We start from the raw sequence: 19,356 nt of genomic DNA on the forward strand, positions 1-19,356 counted from the left end.
CAGAAGCATAGATAAGTACAGTGGGCTGGGGGTGTTGTAATATGTTTCTGGGGTGGAGGTGGGGAATGGCGTGATGGGGAGGGCCTGATAAATGTAATGTTTTATAGTAATGTATGTATCAATGCCTCATGTTGACCACGCCCCTAACATAATGTGGCCACGCCCTTGGCGTCGCTGCCGCTGCGCAACGGCACACACTTTTTTCCTGCTCATCAACAGAAGTGGGCCTGTATGCTTCAAATGCCAGGGCTGATTTTTAGTCCCATTCCAGCCCTGCTGGGAATAGCCACCTTATTGTATGTGATGTCTGTGTCAAAGATTAGCAATCGGTTCCCTCCCTTCCAATACCTTCTTCACCTTTCCCCTTTTCACACACAGACACCCCACTGGACGCAGACAGAAGAGTGTGCCTCCCATAGAATGCAAGTATGGGTAAGTGTGTTGAGACGGATTCATATCACGTGGGGAGCTGGTGATCTAATGTGAGGGGCTGGTAAAATTAATGTATTGTTATTGGAAGGACTGTTGATTTTGGGGACTGGTGGTGGCGCTGCATAATTAATAAACTCTCTGATCAATCTGTGAGAGTAATTATTTTTATCCTAAAAAAGGACAGTTTAAAATGATGAATTTACGTCAGTACTAAAAAAGGACAAAAGAGACTAATTAGTTTACTGTATTATATCCTAACTAATATTTACACAATTTTCCAGCTAACTGAATTGACCTGAAAAGCCAGAGGATGTAACTACTGTTAACACATGTCTAAGGCAAAAACCCTTCAAACTAGGGTAATCAGAACTGTCTGTGCTTATGGCTGTCTTTATATTATTTGTTTTTCATTTATTTCATATATCTAAATGTAATATTCTATTAAACATGAAAAAAAAATGATTCCCCCGGAAATCAAATTGTGTCATCTAGGCCACATCCTGCCTACCTAAATGGAATAGAGTGTGGGATATGGGACAGTGTCCTGCTCTTCCAGGAGCCCAGTTGAACTCCTAGAAATATGTGAGTCTCACATTCGAGGAGAGTAAGCAAGTATGACATTACTTTTTATTAAATCATTCCCACTATATAGTTTTTCTCTAAATGAATAAGAAGATATTTAATCTCTTTCCAGGAAACATGCGATTTTCCTCTTGTTAATATGCCAAACAAAAAACTATATTAAGCGTAGTACTAGATAGGTACCAAGTCTCTTTTAATGTAGAGGAAAGGCCTGTTTCATCACCTTTGCACATACTTTACCTACAGCCCCATATGCAATGAAAAACGTCTGCTTCTGGAGAATTATTTACAGTATTGGATATACCTAAAGAGAAGTGACCAATCAGAACGGTAAGCAAGTTTTGGAGAAAATAAGACTTGATAAGAAAAAAACCAAAAAAAACCCACTATCAGCTAAACACAGTGGATGTGCCCATTTTGTGAGCACAATCCACATTCATAAAATCATGATAATGCATCCTAGTCCGGGGGTAAATGTATCAAACTGTAAGTTTCCCTCGGGTTTGAAAAGTGGAGATGTTGTCTATAGCAACCAATCAGATACTAGCTATCACTCTGTAGAATTTACTGAATAAATAACTAGAATCTGACTGGTTGCTATAGACAACAGCTCCACTTTTCAAACCCGCTAGAAACTCGCAGGTTGAAACATTCACCTCCAGGAGATGTTAAAAGCTTCTGCTAATGTTTTTCTTGCTTTCTTGGACTGAAAACAAAACATCGCACATTTTACTTTTGGGATAGCGTGCCACTGAATTTAGAGCCCAATAATGAGATCTTTGCCCCCCTCCCCGATATAATCCTAAAGCGACACTGCTCTTAAGTATATATATATATATATATATATATATATATATATATATATATAATTATTATATATACTGTATATTATAGTAAAACAAAACATTCTGTTATTAGCAATGCAATATAATTTTTCTTAAACATTGAAGGCAGTTACTGCTGCTCACACTCCCTCTCTCTGCCTGGGAGCTGAGGCTGCAGAGTCTCTGTGAAATAAAAGCCTGATATCTGCTTGAATCTATCATCTGGTTCCTGGATTTGGGTCTCCATTTTGGATCATTCTTATGACGATCATGGATAAGCTATAGGATATCTTTCTTACTGTAAGCAGCTTATATTTGAATTACAAACAACCTCTTGGTGTTGAGATTCCATTGCACTATGAGTGCTCACTGGCTCTTTTTGTTTTAAATGTATATATATATATATATATATATATATATATATATATACATACACACAAGTTAACCCATGCATGATACTCATGCATTCTAGTCAAATCAAGCTGCTTGTCAGTAGAGCGTGAGTAGTAATTTTTGCCGACTTGTTAGGAAGGCGTGAGTAGTGATAGTAGGTGTTTGCCAAGTTGTTAGGAAGGCGGGTAGCACAGTAATGACGTCCATGCATATGGTGCTTTCATCAGGTTTCTTCACTATGTTAAGTATACTACGCATGTGTGTTCATGAGGTAAAATTACCTCACGAAAAAGAGTTTGAGCCTTTAACTCGTAAATTTAGCCTTTACTACCCCTCCCACGAGGGGAAGGGGGGATGATGGAAGTTAACTGACTTCACTATTATAATTTTTTTGGCAAATAATGTCAGTATACCAAATTTCAGGTCAATTGGATGAGCCCTTTCTGAGAAAATAGTTTTTTCCACACACACACACACACACACACTAACACACGCCGCTAGGCTTATATATATATACAAGTTAACCCGTGCATGATACTCATGCATTCTGGTCAAATCAAGCTACTTAAGGTGTTAAAAAGTTTTTTGTCATGCATTTGGGCCTAGCCCTGGCCTCCTCAGGGGAAGAGCGTTACCTCCTGACACAAGCGCCCTTTTTTAACGTGGTTTTGTCCACATGTCACCACCTCATCATTTTTCTCCATCACCTCATCCTTCATCTTCATCGCCACATCCTTCATCAAGCTACTTAAGGTGTTAAAAACTCCCCACTGTCACCCCCGGCAACCACCAACCACTCCCAACTGTCCCTTCTCCTTCAAGAAATATATAGGTCAGTGTATAACTCTGCCCAGCAGGTGGCGCTGCAGCTTGGTTTTTTTTCCCCACACACGCCACTAGGCATTTATATAGTAGATATATATATATATATATATATATATATATATATATATATATATATATATATATATATATATATATATTATCCCTTGAGAAAGTCTTTATTGAAAGGACGAAACGCGTTGGGCTTTTGTTTTGCATGCTGTCCCGAACTGGTGCATCAGTGTGGCTATACTGGCTAGACTTGCACTGCATGCTGTTTCATCTTTGCACGAGAAACTGGACAGATAAGCTGTTTTACATTGTGTTTTATGTACGAGCATATTATACTTAAGCCGCAGTTGAGGCTATGTTGCCTCTTTTGTATTAAATTTTTTTACTATTTTCACTTGTTGTGATGGTATTATACTATATTGGCTTTTTTTGAGTTATATACAATTCGAAGTGGTGCTAGTATTTTGGGAGAAGATCCTGTTGGAGTCAGGACGTTGCACTTCAGCGGTCCGTTGCAGACCATATCCATGTGAAGGTCTATGAGCACTTATTCAAGGCTATTTGAATTTGAACTTCTGGTACGGGAATTGCACACTTGTGGATTATCTCAAAGATGTTACATATTTAATGCACTATGTTGGCGCCCCTTTCTCTTTTTGTATTCTATTAGGCTGATACCTGCAGATAGGTGTCGAATGTATTGGGAGCTGCCATCTCATGTACTGAGTATACTAAGTATTTTTTCTGTCATTATCACTTTTGGTTGCACACTTATAAGCGCCTGTGTAGCTTAGAAATTTGGTGGGAATATATATATATATATATATATATATATATATATATATATATATATATATATATATATTAGAGATGTACGCTGAACATGCTTCGGCTTTGCTACCGGGTTTATCGAACTTACGCAAAAGTTTTGGATTTAATTGAAAATAGAGAAACTAATATCATTATGAACTGTTTTTGTTCCTATATTACTATTTATAGCATTAACATTCAATTCTATGCATTTACAGTGTATTTTCTAATGATCCCTTCACAACAGTCCAAATGTTCACCAATGTTGGCTTTGAGCTGTCTTAATGAAGTATTTTGAAACTTTACCATCATTGCATTAGCTTTTCTCTGATTCAATTGAAAAATAATAAACTGGACAGTTTATACAGCAGTATAGTATTGAAAGCCCTACTCTTGGCAACCGATGAATACTCTGGAAATGTATTCTGTGGCTAATCTTTGAATTGTTGTAGTAGGGGTGCAGGCCACATTTATCTCTCAGAATCCTCATTTATTTATATAGTGGCAGAAAATTAGGTAGCTCTTTGCTATTGGATATCTACTTGTGTAAATATCTACTGATGCCTCTGTACATCTAATGACAATTGTTACTGCCTCTTTACTCTTCATAATGCCCGTATAAAGTTTCAAATTTAGTGTGTGCGCAGAATTTCAACATTTTTATCTTTTGCACCTTACACTAATTTTTTTGGGTTACTTAATTTATTCAATGGGGTTGTTTCAGTTGGTGGCATGGTAGATTACATTTTATTTGCAGCTGATGCAATGTTCTAAAAACAACAAAATATTTTGGGGCAAATTTTGGAGAAGGACTGAGTGACTACTGCACGGGGTCTGTGTCCCCGTAAATAAACAATATATAAACAACCAAATTGCAGTAGTGTTACAGGTCCTCCCAAAAAATTTATATTAATACCAAAACCAGGAGGAAGTTTACCAACTGTATTGTGGACTACCATATACTATACGGGACGTCATAGTGCTTAGCCCGAGACTCGGGAACTGCCCTACATCAGTTTGTAACGGACTGTCTTACATTTTATTTGTCCATAAGAGTTGATACACTTTATGGCTGAATTAGTAATAGCAACGGAAAGTTTGCTCAACTATACCACTGATTAATTTTATTTCACCATTATCGGAGGAGTTTGTGTGATTAGACTTAAGATTTAATATAGGTGCACCTATCTTCATTACTTCTCCTCCAGAGATGGGAATTTATATCTGTATATTTGTGCATGCATATTGAGTGTTATTCATGTCTTTATGTGCTATTTGTTTTAATAAACTAATTTTAAATATCCACATTGCAATATCAGTTTTTTGGGAGGACCTGTAACACTACTGCATTTTGGTTGCTGATGCAATGTTCTACATGCGGTCACTAAATGTCGAAAAATGCCCAGAAAAAACCCTCTTATACCGCTTTCATACTGCCGCCCCGGCAATAACCCGGGTTTTTCAAGCCGGGTTTTTGCCGGGGCTCGGAGCGTCCCAGCTCAGAAACACCATTCATACTGCACCTCGGACCCGGGAATTTCCCGGGTTGACCCCATTCATACTGCACAAGTCTGTGCCCTGGCAATTTGTGGGAGTCATCACCAGAGCAGTTTTCATTGGCTGAAAAATGGTGATGTCATTGAAAGGTGACTGATTTTTTGACGCATAAAGATGATGCAAAACATCATCCTCCAGAGACAGGCAGACAGCCAATCATCTTGTTTTCTGTGCAAAACCCGGGTTGCACCATTCATAGTGCAGGCAACCCGGGTCCAACCCGGGAACTACCCCTCGATAAATCCCGGGTTGAAGACCCGGGTTTTCAGACCCGGGATTTTTGACTTGTACCATTCATACTGCACCAAGACTGGGGTTGTTTGAGCTCCCCCCTGCAAAAACCCGGTATTTTGGTGCAGTATGAATGGGGTATAACAAAATTCCCTTAAATATATATTTCACTAAATGACCCTTCCAAAATATAAATCTATTGAAAAATAGAAAAGATTAAAATATACAGCCTTTTTTGGGATCTAGCTGCGTGCTGACCCTGACAAACAGCCTTCTTTAAATATAGATTTCACTGAATGACCCTATCACAATATAAAGTTTTGAAAATAGATAAGATTAGAATATTTAGTTTTTTTGGGGGTGTGCAACTGCTGCTGAATCTCACAAGCAAACACCCAGTTTGTTTCAAAATTATTTCACGTGTCACTGCCCCACACAAGATTGCTCTCCCTAGAAAAACTTTCACTTTTAAGAGAAAGAAATCTATTTTTTGGATTCTGCTGCTAATAGTCTGACAGCAAAAGCACACGTTTTTTTCAAAGAATATACTACTTAGTTCAGAATGATATCTACCAAACTCAGTCAGTATATACTGCCTATTACTATTAGATATATGCAGGAGTGTAGGAACCGGGAGGGCAGAGGGGGCAGTTGCCCCCCCATGATGTCTGTTGGCTGCGCAAAGACTGTGTTTTGCACCAACATAAACTTCTACACAAAAGTCTTCATGCAATTTTCTGAAATCATGGTATGTGTTCTAAACTTCTGAAACTTTTTTAAATTACAGATTGTCTTACTATAACTACCAAATGTTCTTTAATATAGATTGCTTTGGCATAGATTTAATACATATTCATTGATTTGTTTATTTAAAAAAATCTCTTAGTGTTCCATTCATAAACATTTAATAAATAACCTGTATTGATATTGAACAATTGACTTTAAGTTTACCCTGAATTTCGTGCGGTGCTTCCAGTAACAAAAATGAGCTATAGCAATTAAAATTTATAGACGATACCATAACCAGTGAGGCAGTGACTATAGATTTAAAAATACTTCCAATCATATGAGATTATGCTGCCAACGAAATCTTAATAAAGACGAAGCTAAGGACTAAGAAAAATGTTTTAAAATGAACAACTGAATTTATCTATATTTCTAACAGCTATTATACTAATTGATAATTAATATTAATAATAATATTTAATATTGTATAAATACATGTTTATAGTGAAATAAACAATGAACCTGGGGTTGGCCAACCCCTGAAACACTGTCAAAAATTAACATAGGATTGGGAGTCTTCCTATATATACAGTCACTGTTAGAACTGTCGTAAAATGAGATACTAAACATAAGAAAAAGGGGCTTCAAACCCTACAGTAGTCCTTGGCTTTTCCCCCCCCCCCCCATGAAAATTTTTGCTCCTGCGCCCCTGAATATATGCAACGCATGAACAACAACCAATAGCCATTAGTCTGTGTAAAGTGTATTAAGATTGGAATTAAAAGCAATTGATCAGCAAACTATTGTAGATTACTATTCTCTACAGAACTGCTTTACAATAATGACAGAATTCTATTGCTTTCCTATAGCCCTGGTTAACCCTGAACGCTATTATCTGAGTAGAGCACCGCAGCTAACCTCCTCCCAATACGCTCTCTCTTCTAAAGTGTCACTTGAGAAAATGAGAGTGTACTATATATACAGTCATGACTAAAAGATTTGAGAATGACACAAGTATTAGTTTTCACAAAGTTTGCTGCTTAAGTGTTTTTAGACCTTTTTGTCAAATGTTGCTATGGTATACTGAAGTAAAATTACAAGCATTTCATAAGTGTGAAAGGCTTTTATTGACAATAACATTAAGTTTATGCAAAGAGTCAATATTTGCAGTGTTGACCCTTCTTTTCTCTGTAATTCGATCTGACATGCTGTCAATCAACTTTTGGGCCACATACTGACTGATGGCCATTTTTGCCTAATCACTGCTTGGAGTTTGTCAGAATTTGTGTGTGTGGGATGGGGGCTTTTATCCACCCACCTCTTGAGGATTGACCACAAGTTCTCAATAGGATGAAGGTCTGGGGAGTTTCCTGCCCATGGACCCTAAATCTTGATGTTTTGATCCCCAAGCCACTTAGTTATCTCTTTTGCCTTATGGCAATGTGCTCCATCATGCTGGAAAAGGCATTGTTTATCACCAAACTGTTCTTGGATGGTTGGTAGAAGTTGTTCTTGGAGGATGCTTTACTGTTGGCATGACACAGGACTGACGGTAGCACTCACATTTCCTTCTTCGGACAAGCATTTTTTCAGATGCCGCAAACAATCCGAAAGGGGATTCATCAGGGAAAATGACTTTACCCCAGTCCTCACCAATCCCATCCCTGTAATTTTGCAGAATATCAGTCTATCCCTGATGTTTTTCCTGGAGAGAAGCAGCTTCTTTGCTGGCCTTCTTGACACCAGGCCATCCTATAAAAGTCACTCTTCGTGCAGATGCACTCTCACCTGCCTGCTGCCATTACTGAGCAAGCTCTGCACTGGTGGTACCCTGATCCCACAGCTAAATTCTTGGGCGCCCTGAAGCCTTCTTCATAACTATTGAACCTCTCTCCTTGAAGTTCTTTATGATCCGATAAATATTTGATTTAGGTGCAATCTTACTAGCAGCAATATCCTTGCCTGTGAAGCCCTTTTTGTGCAAAGCAATGATGACTGCACGTGTTTCCTTGCAGCTTACCATGGCTAACAGAGAAAGAACAAGGATTTCAAGCACCACCCTCCTTTCAAAGCTTTCAGTCTGTTATTCTAACTCAATCAGCATGACAGAGTCATCTCCAGCCTTGTTCTCATCAACACTCTCACCTTTGTTAACGAGAGAATCACTGACCCGATATCAACTTGTCCTTTTGTGGCAGGGCTGAAATACAGTGAAAATGTTGTTTTTGGGATAAAGTTTATTGTCATGGCAAAGTAGGGCCATCTCTTCCATTGGGCACAATGGGCAGGTGCACCGGGGCCCTGCGGGCAAGGGGGCCCGTCCGAGGCAGCGCTGAAAAAAAAATCCTGCAAAAAAACAAAACAAAACAGAAAATACTTACCTTGCGGTCACGTCAGCTTGCAATCCAGCTCCCTCCCTGGTCCCCTCTTCTGTGCTGTGCTCGCAGTGAATGTTGGGCCCAACATTCACTGCAAGCACAGCACGGAGGAGCGTGAGAACAGAGAGACTCAGCGCGGAAAAAAAGAGAGAAGGGGATCAGACTTAAGGTAAGTTAAGGGAGCCCATATATATATAAAATCATTTTTTTAACTTACATGTATATTTTCTTTTCACACACACACACACACACACACACACTATATATATATATATATATATATATATATATATATTAGTTAATGTAGTAGAAGGTGGTCCTGTGGCAAAGAGGGACTTTGAAATTAATTGCAATTTATCTGATCACACTTCATGACATTCTGGAGTATATGCAAATTGCCATCATAAAAACTGAGCCAGCAGACTTTGTGAAAAATAACATTTGTGCCTTTCTCAAAACTTTTGCCCGTGACTGTACAAAAGATGGTGATCCAAAACTCGTGAGAGTTTTGCAAAAAAATAAATAAAATAAAAACACAGCAATGACGTTTCACCTCATTTTGAGATCTGAGTTTGGTGGGAGAAACTGAGTCATGGTTCAGTTTCACTCGGATCCTTGACGTTGGATTTCATCGGATTCCACATAATCCAAATCGCCCATCTCTAATACATATATATATATATATATATACAAGTTAACCGTGAATGATACTCATGCATTCTAGTCAAATCAAGATACTTAAGGTGTTAAAAAGGTTCTTGTCATGCATTTGGGCCTAGCCCTGGCCTCCTCAGGGGAAGAGCATTACTTCCCGACGCAAGCGCCCTTTTTTAATGTGGTTTTGTCCACATGTCACCACCTCATCATTTTTCTCCATCACCTCATCCTTCATCTTCATCGCCACATCCTTCATCAAGCTACTTAAAAACTCCCCACTGTCACCCCCGGCAACCACCAACCACTCCCAACTGTCACTTCTCCTTCAAGAAATATATAGGTAAGTGTATAACTCTGCCCAGCAGGTGGCGCTGCAGATTTTTTTTTCACACACGCCACTAGGCATTTATATAGTAGATATATATATATATATATAATACAAGAATATACTCAACTCTTGTCAACTTTTCAGCTATTTGGATTAAATGTATGCATATATAAAATGGAATGTAAATATGATATGCCATGTGTGTACTACCATCCCCTAAATAATTCCTCTGTTAAAGTCACTATTTAGGTGCATGTGACCACAGTCAAAATACGTACTGTATTCATTTTTCATCTCCCACACTGTGTAGCATCTTGTACAGCTGGAAGGGCAAGAACAAGTTGAAGCCAAAAATATCATCAAACTATCCACAAAAGCACAGATTATTTCAGTTGATGAATATATTGATCATGTGGGAGGTAGCAGCCTATTCATTTGTGTGAATGTGTATTTGAGAACAGAGTTGTGATAGTAGTGTCTTGATATGGGGAATGAAGGTGAAAAGCCACAGACTTTAATAAGACAATGTAAGCAGCATTGTGATATGAGGCTTCTGCAAAACAGGTACAGGAAGATGTATATAAAATAGGGATGTGCACCTGCCACTTTTTGCGTTTTGGGTTCTGATTACCTTCAGGTTTTGGGTTCTAATGGGTTTTGCCAAAACACCCCCCTCAAGGTTTTGGGTTTTGGGTTCTGATTTTTTTTTGTAAAAAGCATAAAAACTGCTAAAATCCATTTTTTTGTTTTTTTTTCACTCCTATGCTATTATTAACCTCAATAACATTCATTTCCACTCATTTCCAGTCTATGCTAAACACCTCACACCTCACAATATTGTTTTTAGGCCAAAAGGTTGCACCGAGGTAGCTGGATGACTAAGCTAAGCGACACAAGTTGGCGGCACAAACACGTGGTCCATCTAGGAGTGGCACTGCAGTGGCAGACAGGATGGCATTTTGAAAAACTAGGCCCCAAATAGCACATAATTCCAAAAAAAGAGGTGCAAGATGGAATTGTCTTTGGACCCTCCCACCCACCCTTATGTTGGTGAAATAGGACATGCGCACTTTAACAAACCAATCATTTCAGCGACAGGGCCTACCAAACTACTGTGGCTGAAATGATTGGTTCGTTTGGACCCCCACAAAACGAGCTGGCAAAGAAAAAAGAGGTGCATGATGGAATTGTCTTTGGGCCCTCCCACCCACCTATATGTTGCGGAAAAAGGACATGCACACTTTAACAAACTAATCATTTCAGCGACAGGGCCTACCAAACTACTGTGGCTGAAATGATTGGTTTTGTTGGGCCCCCACACAAAAAAAGCAATTCATCTTTCCCTGTACAAACTAAACTGGCTCTACTGAGGCAAAATGTCATCCTCATCCTCGATTCCTCGCCCCCTTCAGTGTGTACTTCCTCATCCTCACACATTATCAATTCGTCCCCGCTGGACTCCACAATCACAGGTCCCTCTGTAGTCTCTGGAGGCCATTGCTGGTCTTCATTGAAGAATTGATAATTAATTTTGATGAACATAATCTTATCAACATTTTGCGGAAGCAACCTCCTTCGCCGCTCACTGACCAGGTTCCCCGCTGCACTAAAAACTCTTTCGGAGTACACACTGGAGGGGGGACAACTCAGGTAAAATAGAGCCAGTTTGTACAGGGGCTTCCAAACTGCTTTTTTCCTGCCAGTACAAGTAAGGACTGTCTGACATGTCTACTTGGATGCTGTCACCAAAGTAATCCTCCACCATTTTTTCAATGGTGACAGCATCCAATGCAGCGACAGTAGACATGTCAGCAATCGTTGGCAGGTCCTTCAGTCCAGACCAGGGGGTAAATGTATGAACCTCCGGATTCTTCAACTCCGGCGAGTTCAGCGTCTTCAGCGCTTAAATTTAAAGCGGCGCTGCTTTGTAAAGGGAGACTTCCCTTTACAAGGCAGCGCCGCTTTTAATTTAAGCGCTGTAGACGCTGAACTCGCTGGAGTTGAAGAATCCGGAGGTTCATACATTTACCCCCAGATGTTCAAATTCGCTCCTGCCTGCTCTGCATCCCCACCAGTGGGTCGTTTAGGAAATCTCAGCTGTTTCCTCGCAGCCACAGGTGTGGGAGAAAATGAAGGAGGAGCTGTTGCCATGTCACGGTCCTCTTCAGATGACAATCTCCTGATCAGCAGGTCTTTGCACCGCTGTAGACTTGTGTCCGCCGGAAACAGAGACACAACATACACGCTTTAAACCGAGGATCGAGCACCGTCGCCAGAATGTATTCCTCTGACTTTAAAAACCTGACCACCCTCGGATCCTAGCAAGGCGTACGAAGGGCTTCATCCACAAGAGCTACATGCTTTGTGGAATCACAATGCTTTACCAGCTCCTCCCTCACTTTCTCCAGCTGCTTCTGCAACAGCCTGATCAGAGGAATCACCTGACTCAAGCTGGCAGTGTCGGAACTGACTTCTTGTGTGGCAAGTTCAAATGGCTGGAGAACCTTGCACAACACGGAAATCAGTCTCCACTGCGCTTGACTCAGGCGCATCCCCACTCCTTTGCCTATGTTGTAGGTGGCTGTGTAGGCTTGAATGGCCTTTTGCTGCTCCTCTATCCTCTACAGCATATAGAGGGTAGAGTTCCAGCGCGTCACAACCTCTTGTTTGAGGTGATGGCAGGGCAGGTTCAGGTGTTTTTGATGGTGCTCCAGTCTTCGGTAGGCAGTGGCAGAATGGCGAAAGTGTCCCGCAATTTTGTGGCCCACCGCAAGCATATCCTGCACACCCCTGTCACTTTTAAGATAATGCTGCACCACCAAATTTATTGTATGGGCAAAACATGGCACGTGCTGGAAATTGCCCATATGTAATGCCCGCACAATGTTACTGGCGTTGTCTGACACCCCAAATCCCCAGGAGAGTCTAAGTGGGGTAAGCCACTGCAAAATTATTTCCCTCAGTTTCTCTAAGAGGTTGTCGGCATTGTGCCTCTTACTGAAACCGGTGATACACAACTTTCCCTGCCTTGAAACGAGCAACTGCTGTTGCTGCGGAAGGCGATGCATTTACCCAGTGGGCTGTCACAGTCATATAGTCCTTAGTTTGCCCTGAACCACTTGTCCACATGTCCGTGGTTAAGTGGACAGAGGGTACAACCGCATTTTTCAGAGCACTGAGGACACTTTTTCGTACTTATCTGTACATCCCGGGTATCGCCTGCCTAGTGAAGTGGAATCTAGATGGGATTTGGTACCGGGGACACAATACCTCCATCAACCGTCTAAATCCCACTCCACTGATAGCGGACACCGGACGCACGTCTAACACCAACATAGCTGTCAAGGCTGCAGTTATCCGCTTTGCCATAGGATGACTGCTGTCGTACTTCGTCCTCATGGCAAACGACTGTTGTATGGTCAATTGCTTAGTGAAAGACATAGCGGTCTTAACTGTTGTATGGTCAATTGCTTAGTGAAAGACATAGCGGCCTTACGACTTCCCCTCTGGGAAGATGACCGACTCCTAGCAGCAACAGCAGCAGCGGCAGTAGTAGGCGTACCACTGCAGGATCCTCCGAAAGAATCCCGGGTTGAAGAGGACTCAGTCATGCAGGTGACATGGCCTGCGGGACTATCTCCGATCCAGATCGAGGAGGAAATTGACGAGGAGGGTGTTGCTGGTGTGGATACAACGGCACCAAGGGATTTAGGTGTCCCTGGACTGCTGACGGTCCTAGCCACAGTTCCTGAACTAAACACAGAATTATAAAGGGTCTTCAGGTGACGTATAAGGGAGGATGTCCCTAGGTGGCCAAGATCCTTACCCCTGCTTATTGCAGCTTTACATAAGCTACATATGGCAATACATTTGTTGACTGGATTGGGATAGAAATAATTCCAGACCGAAGAGGTGGACTTCTGCCCAGGCATGACGGTGGGCTTTTTCATCCCATGGACAACAACTGTTTCCCCCCCTGGTGTCTCATTTAAGAAAACCACATCAGCATCCTCCTCGTCAACTTTGTCTTCAGCGCCAGCTACATCAATATCCTCTCCTGGTGTACAACATTGACACCTTCATTATCACAATCTGGAACTGCACTGTGGGTGATTCTTCCAGCATATGCAGAGGGCGTGGTGCAAATGGTGGAAGGAGCCACCTCTTCCCGTACAGTGATGGGAAGGTCAGGCATCACCCATCACCCTTGAACTCTCCTTGGGGATTTGTGATGCCATGTCTTTAGAAGGCAGAGTTGTTTGCTGTGTTTTTGATGACAGCTTAACTCTCTTAAATTTTCTAGAGGGGGGAGGAGGAGGGCTTAGATCATTGGGTGAAGCTGAACCACTAGTCATGAACACGGGCCAGGGCCTGAGCCATTCCTTGCCACTCCGTGTCGTAAATGGCATATTGGCAAGTTTATGTTTCTCTTTAGATTATTTTAATTTCTTTTTTTGGATTAGTGAACTTTGGCTTTTTGGATTTTACATGCCCTCTACTATGACATTGTGCATCGGCCTTGGCAGACGACGTTGATGGCATTTCATCGTCTATGTCATGACTAATGGCAGCAGCTTCAGCATTAGGAGGAAGTGGTTCTTGATCTTTCCCTACTTTTTCCTCCAAATTTTTGTTCTCCATTATATGCAGCACAAGAGAGTGTACCCCTAAACCACACACACTCGGCAAAGCCTTTAAAAATTATATGCGGCAAAGGAGAGTACCACTGGACTGGAGTTATACAGCAGTACCACTGGACTTATACGGCAGGATCAGTGGAATTATACGGCATTACCACTGGACTTATACGGCAAGATCAGTGGAGTTATACGGCAGTACCACTGGACTTATACTGCAGGATCAGTGGAGTTATACAGCAGTACCACTGGACTTATATGGCAGGATCAGTGGAGTTATACAGCAGTACCACTGTCCTTATACGGCAGGATCAGTGGAGTTATACAGTAGTACCACTGGACTGAAAAGGACAGAGCACAGGACAGCACCACTGGACTGAGCAGGACAGCACCACTGGACTGAGCAGGACAGAGCACAGGACACCACCACTGGACTGAGCAGGACACAGCACAGGACAGCACCACTGGAATGAGCAGGACAGAGGACACCATAAACACCCTCTCCCTCTTCAATGCCCAAGTGAACATGGCGGCAGCAAGTGGGGACTAATATGAATCCGGATCTCCCGAGATCCGACGGCGGGATGATGACGTTTTGCCTCGTCTCAGTTTTGCGTCGTGCGGGAATCCCCGAACAGTGCTCGGATCGGCACCGTTCGGGGGTGTTCGGATTTCATAAATCCGAACCTGCTCACCCCTAATATAAAACAATATATACAATTAAATTCTTACATTCAGTTTTTGCTGTCTTGAATAATATACATTTCCTCCATTACAGCATGAATACTTTCAATAAATATTAATTTAACAAAATAACAAGAACCTACCAGAACACAAAGGTAGTCTGCAAATCCGTGTGGTTTCGGGTTTGTCATTGCTACAATTAACTGTTTTCTTGTCACTTGAACCACACAGAACTTGCCTTTCTTGGGTTCCATTCCCACAGGACACAGAACACTAGAAAAGAAAAGAAATTCCAGGTCATTAAAAATAATTAGGACCAATAACGATTTTATATTCCACATTGCTTCTACAAAGCACTTATAGGAAAACTTTTCACAGGACTAACAAAAGTAGAGCCCTCCATTGCCAAGAAAAATGACCCCCAAATTTTAATTCTTCATATATCACTGCTTGGACATTTCTTAACTTCTTGTCCTGCTGGATGGATTCACATGATTATATTGGTGTCACAGATGGCTTCATCATCATCATCATCATCATTTATTTATATAGCGCCAACATATTCCGTAGCGCTTTACAATTGGGGACAAACATAATAAACAAACTGGGTAAAACAGACAAAAAGAGGTGAGAAGGCCCTGCTCACAAGCTTACAATCTATGGGACAATGGGAGATTGACACATGAGTTAAGGCTACATTTTGCATTTTGGCCCAGCCAGACTGCAAAGGTAAAAGTGACTCATAAGCTAAATGATCCTGTCACACAACAATGTTGGTCAGGGTGTAGTTATCTTGTGTGAAATTGTGTAACAGGCGGTAACAGGCTAAAGGGGGTGAGGTTAAGAGGGTGGTTGAGGAATATTATAAGCTTGTCTGAATGGGTAGGTTTTCAGAGAACGCTTGAAAGTTTGTAGACCAGAGGAGAGTCTTATTGTGCGAGGGAGAGAATTCCATAGAGTGGGTGCAGCCCAAAAAAAGTCCTGTAACCGGGAATGGGAGGATGTAATGAGGGTGGATGAGAGACGCAGATCTTGTGTAGAACGGAGTTGCCGAGTTGGGAGATATTTTGAGACAAGAGAGGAGATGTATGTTGGTGCAGCTTTGTTGATGGCCTTATAGGTTAGTAAAAGTATTTTATATTGGATTCGGTAGAAGACAGGCAGCCAGTGTAGAGACATAAAAAGTGATTCAACAGAGGAGTAACGATTTGCAAGGAAAATCAGTTTTGCCGCAGCATGCAAAATAGATTGTAGGGGTTTGAGTCTGTTTTTGGGAAGACCAGTAAGGAGGGAATAGCAATAGTCAATGTGGGAGATAATAAGTGCATGGATTAAGGTTTTTGCAATGTCTTGCGTGAGATATGTGCGAATTCTGGAAATGTTCTTTAGATGTAGCATGATTTAGATATAGAGTCAATGTGGGGAACAAAGGATAGGTGTGAGTCAAGGATTACACCTAGGCAGCGAGCTTGTGGGGTGGGATTTATGGTCATGTTATCAAGAGAGATAGAAATGTCAGGTATGCTCTTGTTGGTGGGTGGGAATATTATTAACTCTGTTTTAGAAAGATTAAGTTTGAGTTGGCGAGAGGACATCCAAGATGATATGGCAGAAACACAGTCAGTTACACGTGACAACACAGATGTCAAGAGATCAGGAGAGGATAGATAGATTTGGGTATCATCCGCATAGAGATGATACTGAAAGCCAAAGGAACTTATTCGATTTCCAAGAGAAGCGGTATAGATAGAGAACAGCAGAGGACCTAGCACTGAGCCTTGTGGTACTCCAACTGATAGGGGAAGTGGAGCAGAGGTGGCTCCAGAGAAATTAACAGTGAAAGAGCGATTAGAGAGGTAGGATGAGAACCAGGATAGAACAGTGTCTTGAAAACCTAGGAATTGCAGCGTTTGTATTGAGAAGAGAGTGGTCAACGGTGTCAAATGCAGCCGAGAGATCCAGGAGAATTAGGAGAGAGTAATGGCGTTCAGTTTTAGCAGTGATCAGATCATTGACAACCTTGGTCAACGCAGTCTCTGTGGAGTGTTGAGAACGAAAGCCAGACTGAAGAGGATCCAACAGGTTGTTAGCGGAAAGAAAGCGTGTGAGGCGAGTGTAGGCAAGTCTCTCTAAAAGCTTGGAGGGGCAAGGGAGCTGAGAGATGGGACGGTAATTAGAGAGAGAGTTTGGTTTGGAGTTTTGTTTTTTTAGAATAGGAGTAATCACTGCGTGCTTGTATAGTGATGGAAAGATGCCAGTAGAGAGTGAGAGATTACAGATTAGAGTTAGAGGTGAAATGAGCACAGGAGACAGGGATCTACCAATTTGCGAGGGAATAGGATCAAGAGGACAGGAGGTAGAGTAGGAAGATAAGAAGAGCGTAGAAATTTCCTCTTCATTTGTGGGGTCAAATGAAGAGAGGGTGTCAGAGGGTAGTGGGAAGGAATTGAGCTGATTGCTTGTCGAGGAAGAGGATACCATTTCTAGTCTGATCTTATCAATCTTGTCCTTCAAGTAGGAAGCAAGATTCTGAGCACTGACAGTAGATGGAAGGTTCGGGGTGGGAGGATTGAGAAGATGTTTCAATGTATTGAAAAAGGGTTAGAAGCCTGAGCATAGATAAGAGATTGGAAGTATGTTTGTTTTGCCGTGTCCAGAGCATTTCGATAGGAGTGGTAGACAGAAGTATATGTGAAGAAGTCATTAGAGGTGCGAGATTTACACCAGTGACGTTCTGCTTTACGGGACAGTTTTTGAAGATTGCGTGTTGCTTTAGTGTGTCACAGTTGACATCAAAGTCGACGTGTAGTATGTAGTGTCGCTGGAGCCACTTGATCAAGGGCCGTTGCTAAGGTTAGGTGAAAATGAGGTACCACCAATTTTTATTTTGTTTTAATTATTTCGCTAATTTCTTTCCATTTTTAATCAATCCTAATAAAAGTTATATTTTATAGAGCACTTGAGGAGTGCCTCAATATACACTGCCTTTTTTCCTTTCTTGCCCCTTTCCCCCTACATACTAATTATTACAGTGTTGGGCGCACCTCCTGATCATAACTTCTTGTTCGGGTTAATAAGGGTTACATCTTATTAGTGTTCTTGTTATTTTGCCTAGTGCAGGTCTCCACCCCCATGTTTTTGAAAATGTACTGCCATCTCAGGGGATGAGAATGTAGAGATAGGGGAGAGAAGGTGTTGGAGAGAGGTGGAAAATTGTTGAAGATTAATAGAATTCAGATTTCTGCGGGTATGAGGAGGCTTGGTAGAGTTAGACAGTAGAGAGGTTAGAGCAGTGGGGGTGAGTGAGTAGCTGATAAGGTGATGATCCGAGAGAGAGAGAAGGGTGTGTTAAGAAAATTAGAAACTGAGCATAGTCTAGAGAAAACAAGATCAAGGCAGTGGCCATCCTTATAAGTAGGTGATTCAATCCACTGGGAGAGGTCAAGTGAGGAGGTTAGAGAGAGTAGTTTGGATGCAGCTTTGGAAGGTGGGTTAGCAATGGGGATGTTGAAACCACCCATGATGATGGTGGGGATGTCTGAAGATAAGAAGTGAGGGAGCCATGCAGAGAAATCCTCAATAAATTGTTGGTGTGCTTCAGGGGGATGATAGATCACCGCAACACGAAGAGAGAATGGATTAAAAATGCGAATAGCATGTACATCAAAAGATGTGAACGTGAGTGATGGGACATTTGGTAGAACTGTAAACGTGCACTGTGGGGAGAGAAGTAGTCCAACCCCATCTCCTTGGCTGCCTTCAGGTCTGGAGGTGTGGGTGAGATGGAGGCCACCATGTGAAAGTGCTGCAGGTGAGGCAGTGTCTGATTGCATGAGCCGTGTTTCTGTTATTGCCAGAAGGTTGAGGTTTTTTGAGAGAAAGAGATCATGAATGGAGGTAAGTTTGTTACAAACAGAGCGTGCATTTAAAGGACTTTGGAAGAGAGGGGAGACAGGTGATGTGTTTGAGGTTTGCTATAGAGTGGTAGTGCTCTGATGTATGTGTGTGTGTGTGAGGAGTGTGGGGGACCTGGATTAGGTGATATATCACCAGTTAATAGAAGCAGAGTGAGAGAAAGATAGGCAAGGGGATTGTAAGACAGGTGGAGGTTGTACTTGTTAGAGATAATAAATAGGACAGCAGTTCATGGGTGTTAACTAGAGGTGAGTGGAGTAATGCAGGTGCAATATGAACAAATGTTTGTGTTGGTGGAGGGGTGAAAGATCATACAGTCCTAAAGATCATGCCATGAAAAGAGACAAAGAGAAGCAATTTGTTAAACA

General features: G+C 41.6%; 1 protein-coding gene across 2 annotated transcripts in view; it reads right to left on the minus strand.

Annotated features, from left to right (window-relative positions):
• The window catches only part of LOC142152766 (A disintegrin and metalloproteinase with thrombospondin motifs 2-like), a 775,540-nt gene that overhangs the window by 101,425 nt on the left and 654,759 nt on the right, over positions 1 to 19,356 (minus strand). For both annotated transcript variants that reach the window (XM_075209748.1, XM_075209747.1), the window contains exon 20: positions 15,217 to 15,346. In XM_075209748.1, coding sequence (XP_075065849.1) covers positions 15,217 to 15,346 — 130 coding nt within the window. The remainder of the gene's footprint in view (positions 1 to 15,216; positions 15,347 to 19,356) is intronic.

This window comes from Mixophyes fleayi, chromosome 4 (assembly GCF_038048845.1).
Source record: "Mixophyes fleayi isolate aMixFle1 chromosome 4, aMixFle1.hap1, whole genome shotgun sequence".
Taxonomy (NCBI): Eukaryota; Metazoa; Chordata; class Amphibia; order Anura; family Limnodynastidae; genus Mixophyes; species Mixophyes fleayi.